This window comes from Pteropus vampyrus, unplaced genomic scaffold, assembly GCF_000151845.1.
Source record: "Pteropus vampyrus isolate Shadow unplaced genomic scaffold, Pvam_2.0 Scaffold87, whole genome shotgun sequence".
NCBI classification, from domain to species: domain Eukaryota; kingdom Metazoa; phylum Chordata; class Mammalia; order Chiroptera; family Pteropodidae; genus Pteropus; species Pteropus vampyrus.
This window is the reverse complement of record NW_011888868.1, coordinates 3,259,341-3,267,208: the sequence shown is the minus strand read 5'-3', so window position 1 is coordinate 3,267,208 and position 7,868 is coordinate 3,259,341. Positions and strand designations below refer to the sequence as shown.

Sequence of the window (7,868 nt, the reverse complement as noted above, 5' to 3'; positions counted from 1 at the left end):
GTATGTGACACTAAAGGTCATGATCTCTGTCCAGAAAAAATGAGCAGTGCCTTTACTCCCCTTAGACCAAGGGACACTTAACATTTCTTTTTCCTATCATTTTTGCAATATAAAATGTTTGTTTTATTTTGTTATGGCGATGCTTTACATCTTGAATTTTCACTTAATCCAGTCCCGGTCCATTATTATCTTATTTGTTAACATCTTTTGTAGTAGCTTTGTGATACCACATTAATTTGATGTACTATACCTTTCCTAAGAAATTCTCTAATCTTACTTATCGTTATTTATCATGACATAATTTCAAATAATTATAATTAGCTTGCATGCTTTCCATATTTTGAAATATATTAAGATAGTGCCATCTAAATAGGATTGCTGAGTCAATTTATATGAATGTTTCAGAGATTTTATAAAGTATGTGGTAAAACTATTTTTCATAATAGTTATACTGTTTTCACTAAAGGCCTAATTTTAAGTGTGGCATGGCATTTTTAAAAAAGATAAAATTTCCTTGAATGTTAAATGAGTAGTTACCATCTTTTTAAATTTCATGTTGCCTTTTAAATAGTAGTTTAAAATAGATTCCTGGCCATTCTCCAAAAGGGAAACATGAGGACAATGACCTCAATTATCTACACTTTTTCCTTTTCCTTTAGAAATGCAAAACCTTTCTGAAATTTAAAATTACAATCTTTATTCCAAAATGACACTTTATTCTATAGAAAATGAAAAAATCTTACAGACTCCAACCACTTCATATTAACTTTAAGTCAATGAGATTTTGTCTCAATGTTAAAATGCTTAACTTAAATGTCTAAATTGGCTCTGACCCTTTTATTGCCCAGCAGTACTAGGTGGACCCACCTCTTGAGGTATAATCAAGTATTACTTTGATGTCATTCACGTCTGTCTTAGGTAGAGGAGCATAGCAGAGCATTTTCTACTATCAATTCATGCACTTGGATATGACATTTTGTTTTTCCCTTTATTTTAGCTGACATGGTTTATTTTGGTTGCTTTCCTTTATCTTCTATTAGGTGTTTGCCTAACTACTGTGAACATGGTGGAAGCTGCTCCCAGTCCTGGACCACCTTCTATTGCAACTGCAGTGACACAGGTTACATTGGCACCACCTGCCATCACTGTGAGTAGATTCATGGTTTACCCACAGTGGAATGGGCAAAAATCCAGGAATATAAATGTTATTTTTAGGAAGTAGCCAGCATGGGGCAGGCACTTTTTATTTATTAATTCAAAATGTATTTCTTGAGATGATACTATGTGCCAAATACTGTAGAGGCATAGAGGTTACATGGATATAAGCCACATTTTCATGGAATTTATGGTCTACCAAGAAGACAGACAAGAAATGGAATATGTTGAGGTAGAGGAAAGAAAGGTGCTATATAGGTGCACAGAGGGGAGGTATTGAATCAACTGTGTTTTCTTATTGGGTTAAGTTATAGTGTTGTGATAAAAAACCTACCAGCTCAGTGGCCTAAGTAATAAGCAATTGTGTCATGTTTATGTTACATGGTCATCACGCATATGTAGGGGGCCCTCTTCCACATTGTCCTCACTCTGAAATGCTGACAGAGATTCCATTATCTGGAGGGATACTATGGCTGGGAGAAGGAAACATGTGATAGTGTATAAAAGCTTCTCCCTAGAGGTGGAAACATTACTTCCACTCACATTCCTTTAGCCAAATAAAGTCAGATGGTCAGAGCTAAATTCAAAAGGAGAGGGAGTCCCATCTTATCATGGGATCTGAGACCACAGAACCAATATTTTGATGATAAGTACCAGTAACCACGTGTCAACGACAAATGTAAGAGAGAGAGCAGAGCGTGAAGCAGGCTGGAACACACAAAGAATAAAGAGTAAGGAATAAAAAGTAAATGAATAATATGAGCCCTAATTACTATAGTTTATAGTCTTGTTATAGTCACCAAACAAAATCACATGTCAACAATGAGAAGGTTTATCATTTAGAGAATTGTATGCCAAAACATGTGAAATGAAGTATATAAAAAATTGAGAAAAACATAATCTGAAAGTACTGGCATTAGTTGTAGGAAACTTGAAGGAAAACATGAAATTTGGAATTGATGTAAAAGGTAGGGGAATGAGAAAAAGGCCTTATAGAAAGATGTAAGATCCATGCCAAGGCTGGAGCTATCTTGAAGGCTGAAATGAGACAACCTCTCAGAGGCAGATCACACCAGTTTTTCTTGTTTCTGCCATTTCTGGAATATCACTCAGGAATGCAGAAAGGGAATAGTACATGATAGCTGGGATGCAATCAGTCTCTGATATAGGATGAGCAGTGTCAATGTTCTCATCTTTGAAGACCTCTCAGCAATTTTGTAGTCTCTTCTATGCCTTGGAATGTAGCATTCACCAATGATGCCCACTGAAGAAGTAATATCCAAATGGCCGTTATGGGATAACGTTGTTATTGCTGTTAGTCACTTGGAAAAACAGATAAAAAAACAAACAAAACAAAACAAAACAAAACAAAACAAAACACTGTCTGACACTATAATAAAATATCTTATTTAAAATTTTATTTTGAAATTTGGAAGAGCGAAAAAGCACTGGACCAGGAGAGTTTCGATTTAAATTTTACCTACCTTGTATACTCAAACAAGTACAAAATTTCATTACTTCAGAGTTCTATTTCTTTACAGATCTTATGAAGGAAAACTAATGAAATTTTGTGGGCCATTTTGACCTAAAATTACATGTTTTTATTTAAAGTTCCCAATAAATACCAATCTATATGTGTTGAGTCTGGTTCAAGAAATATTATCCCTAAATAGCCAAGAATAAAATATACTTGTACAAAAAAAAATATATATATAGGACATATATAAGACTATCCAAATTGTGATGTCAATGCTCTTATAAGAAGCTCAAAGGCAAGTAGAATTGCCTTCAATTTAATGAGACAAGAAAACCCTGGAGATTTAAGTTAAAGCTACCTAATTTGGGGCCAAATCACATGCCATCATTTCTATGAGATTTAAAGCTTATTCTATTCACTTTTTTTTTTCTAATGCAATTTAACAGTATTTTGAGTTCACTTCTATGAATGCTCTTCTACTTTAATTTTCACCATTCATTGGGCTAAAAATAGAAAATTTTCAGCTTAAAAAATACAAATTGATGGGGGTGAGGTGCTGATTTTTGAAAGAATACTGTCAAAACTGATGAGCTGAAGAGTCTACATACCAAGTCTTCAAAATACAATTTAAAAAAAATTCAAATTAATAATTTATTCCTGATTCCAGATTAGATACATCTGAAAAGAAAATTTTGTAAACTGGAAATGATGGACCTAGAGGGTATTATGCTAAGTGAAATAAGTCAGACAGAGAAAGATGAATACCATATGATTTCACTTACATGTGGAATCTAAAGAACAAAATAAACAAATAAGACAGAAATAGACTCCTAGATACAGAGAACAAACTGATGATTATTAGATGGAAGGGCTTTGGGGAACTTTATGATAAAGGTGAAGAGATTAAGAAGTACAAATTGGTAGTTACACAATAGTCATGGAGATGTAAGCATAGGGAATATTGTCAATAATATAATAACTATTTATGGTACCAAGAAGTTTATAGACTTACAGAGATCATATCATAAATTATATAAATATCTAACCACTATGGCATACACCTTAAACTAATATAAAATAATATCAAATATCGACTTTCATTGAAAAAAATGCCATTCTTTTTTTTCAAACACCTTTCCACTTTCCTTTCTGTGAAATTGCTCAGGGTTTACACTGTGGGCTGCAACAATGATAAACCCCATGTTCCCTTCTGGAAACCTAGCCATACAAAGGAGAGGCACTTGTATGATTATGAGTTTTGACATCTTGATTGCCTGTGCAATTCAAGAATCTGTCCTCCCTCTAACTACTTACTCCCATTGTGTAAGGATCATTGTTTTGAGTCACTTTGTAAACTGAGTGAATCGAGCTGTACTTTCATGCCTTCAACAAGCATGTGTCCCACAGAAGGGTTATCAGAGACGAGAAATGTCAACATGAACACAACACATAGGATACCCTCACTTAAAAACAAAACAAGCAAGATCAAGATTCTGCTGTTACAGAAATGAAAATATTCTGTGTGTTGAGGCATATTTTCTTGAAGCAATCATTTACATTCAGACCAGTAAATACAAGTACTTCAGATTTTTTAAAACTAATAATTTCTTGACTGTTTTAGTTTTTATCTTTTCAAGCTCTTCAGGATTAAGATTTTGTTTGTTATTTTTTTTTTTTATTGGTTCTTTCTAGTAAGTGTGAACAAATAGGGTTGACAGGTAATATTAACTTCTTTCTGCCCAGCCTTTGTGGATAAGAGAGGGTTCTGGGTGAAGGAAATGGTAGGATGGACTCTGAGGAAAAACAAAATGAGAATTCTCAGTCTTTAGACATAGCAAATGGCTGTCGAAAGTAGCTATATCATCATTCTATTTCAATTTTCTTGCTTCCTTACCTGATGACACATAAAGAACTTGGGTATGAATAATAGATTACTTTTGTTAAATTTTATTCTCTTATTAATTTCAAGTATACAGTGTATTTGGTTAGACATATAGTTTATAAAATGATCCCCCTATTTGCTCTTTCTCTCCTCTGCCATGTTAGGTTACTTTCAAATGCACGTTGTGTAAAACCATGTCTTTTAGAAGGTGATGAGTGTGTGGGCAATTCCTACCCAATTTGTGAAAGCTTCCACAGAGAAAATGTGAGATTATCACTTATCTCATAAAAATTGTGTATATGAAGTCAAATTTCTAAGTACTCAGGGTATACCTTGGTCATAGTATATCATGTCACCTGATTAGAAATCCAAGTTAAGATTAAAAGGAAGAAGTTTTGAATGTGGGAGCTTAATGCATAGATCAGTCTACAACATAATGATAAACTGAGATGAATATTATTATGATCTCCCTTTTGTAGATGAGCACATTCAGGCCCAGAAAGGACAAGTTTCTTAAGGTCACATATCTAGTAAATGGTAGACCTGGGGCTTGAATGAAGTGACTCTGACTACAGATATCAGACAATTAGACCCTATATCTGATTTTATTTCTCAAACAAGAAGACATTTACAAACCTCTGTATATGAACTAGTGATGGGGCATTGATAGCATTCTTCATATTACTTGAGACACAGTATGATATTGTGATACTGCAATTGAAAATGCAGTTGTAGAAGACTAAGTAATGAGAAAGTTTTTGTATTCTAAGATAATAATGGAATTATCATAGAAGTGAGTAGAATGAGTTAGGACTTGAAGAACAGTTAAAATTAGAATAGATATAAGGAATAAGGAAGCCTATTAAAAACCTATTAAAGCTATTAAGATTGGCAAGAGCTCAGACCTGGTGGCAGGAATATATATGCTATGTTTTGGGACAATGCACATGTTTGCCTGAATCAAGAAAGGAAAAAAATGAATTTTTTTTATCCATTAATTACTGAAGCCCAAATGAGATTCTTATCAAACACTTTCCCTAGGGGAAATCTGAGTTCACTTTCCATTATGACTAAAACTTTTCACATGTTATTGCCATACCTATAAAAACCACTTTAATGATGATATCATAAATAGTCTATGTAATGGCACTTTTGCTTTTATTTAACCATTTTAATATTTTCCTTTTTCAAGGAGAGGCATCCTCTGCTTTTCCAAAATGTTATTATAACCAGCATTTCAGTGAGCATCTTTGTGCTTTTTTTTTTTAACCCATTATCTATTGTTTCCTTGAACTGTCTTAGAAATACCATTATTGAGTCAAAGATTATGAGTAGTTTTAAGGATATTGATTCAGATTGCCATCTAACTTTCCTAAGGCCTTGCTACAATTTATATTCTGATCATTATATTCTAATATCTTGTTTTCCAGCAGAACTGTTTACTATAATTCATAAAACTGACATATTTTTACTAAAGCATTTGCATATTGAAGTGGAAATTACCATTGACCATCATAGCGAATTTCAGATGAAACAAAAGTTTTGTTTTGTTTTGTTTTGTTATCTAGATAACTTGTATAACAAGAATAAGATTATCTTTGTAGAATTTCATTTTATTACTCACAATTACCTTTTGAAAGCCGATCTTGTGTCAGTAACTATGAATTTGATGATTTCTCTCATACTGAGTAGACTCAATGAATGATACAAATACTTACTTATTATCTATGTCTCCTATTGAATAAAACTTGCTTTGCTTGTTTCAATGTCTATGTCTGATGACACTGACATGTACCCTTTTCAGGATCTCTTCACCAGTTCTCAGCCTTTGCTAATCCCTTTACATTGTAGCCTCTATGACATCCTAATAAAGCCTTTCGCTCACTTTTCAGCAGAGGATGCCAGCTTTCTTTCTCTCACAAGCCTGATATAGTGTCTCTCCCATTGGGCAGTCAATAGCCAGATATTGATTGGAAGCCTAATAAGTTGTCTGGCTATCAGACCCTATAGTAGTCATCACAAAAGAATAACACTTTGCTATTTTAACAGTAGGTAAATGATCTTCTAATTGTATGACATTTTATGATCAAAACAGAAGTTTGGAGTACGTAGGGGATTTTGGTAACAAGAGGGTTTATTTAAAAGCATCACTCATATCTCTTAGCTCAGGTCAACTCATATTCTACAATTATCTTGTGAGTTTCCTATCAAGAGCTAAATAAAATGTATCTTCATACTTAATTCACGATTCCATCAGTAGATATTCCCAGTTGCAAGTAGTTACCTTGAAAAGAACAAAAAAATCCTGTAATGAATTGTTGAATCCATACTCGGCTTCATTTTATGACGCTAACCACCGTCTTTTGTGTCATTACTATTTTTATTCATGTTATCATCCAACTGAGACTATAAATTCCTTTAGGGAGAAAACTATGTCTTATTTATATTTGTACTGTTTCCAAGAAATTAATGACATAAAGAGTAGATCATGTAATTGGTGAGGCAATTGAAAAGAAAAGAGATAATTTAGTGTGGCATTAGATGGGGACTCCATGAGGCCCGGACAGTGTCTGAATCTTCTCTGTGTTTCCAGCCCCTTGACTAATTCCTGACACACAGTAGATATCTATTGTTTGTTGTGCACATGAATAGATAAATGAGATATATGCACAAAGTTATGTCAGATCACTGGGGAAAGGGCACTTTCTCGAGAAGGTAAGAAAGTTTTCAGAATAATCGACCTTTTACTAGAGATTTGAAGGATGAGAAAGAACGAGAGTGAGGAGAAGGAAGAGTGAGCAGCATGTGCAAAAACAGAGGGAGATGAAGGGCCACACAGCAAAGAAGAAACTATGAGACATTGAGCATTGCTAGACTCTAGAGTGAACTGGAGGAAGATGGAGAGGCAGGAAATGAACCCAAAGTAGAGAATGGTAAATTGAGAAGCATCTCGCTACTCTGTTGGGCATTTAGAAGCAGCCACAGTTTGTTGGTTTCATTTTAATGCTGAGCATTACTCGCTAATATTTATTTTGTTATTTGCTTCTTTGTTTGTTGGTTTCTTTTTAGAAATATAACTGTGATGGTATTGTAGAGCATGAACTGAAATTGGAAGACATGGGTTCAAGGGAGAGATCCTGGATGCTATTTGCAATTGTGTGGGCAGCAAATAATAAGAGTCAGAGCAAACTAGAAAGAAGGAATATGATTTGAAAGGCAATCTAAAATTGGATAAAACAGACTTGAAGACAAATCAAATGCAGCAGAGAGAAACATGGCTATTAGCTTTTCAGCTTGGAAGACTTCTCGAATAAAGGATGTAGTGACCAAATTCTCAGGGTCTATCTGGGCCTG

The 7,868-nt window shown here is 34.0% G+C and overlaps 1 protein-coding gene across 1 annotated transcript in view; it reads left to right on the top strand.

Moving 5' to 3' along the window:
• CNTNAP5 (contactin associated protein like 5) overlaps positions 1-7,868 on the top strand; it is a 587,467-nt gene that overhangs the window by 306,929 nt on the left and 272,670 nt on the right. Inside the window, exon 11 of the mRNA XM_023532684.1 lies at positions 1,041-1,147. Coding sequence (XP_023388452.1) covers positions 1,041-1,147 — 107 coding nt within the window. The remainder of the gene's footprint in view (positions 1-1,040; positions 1,148-7,868) is intronic.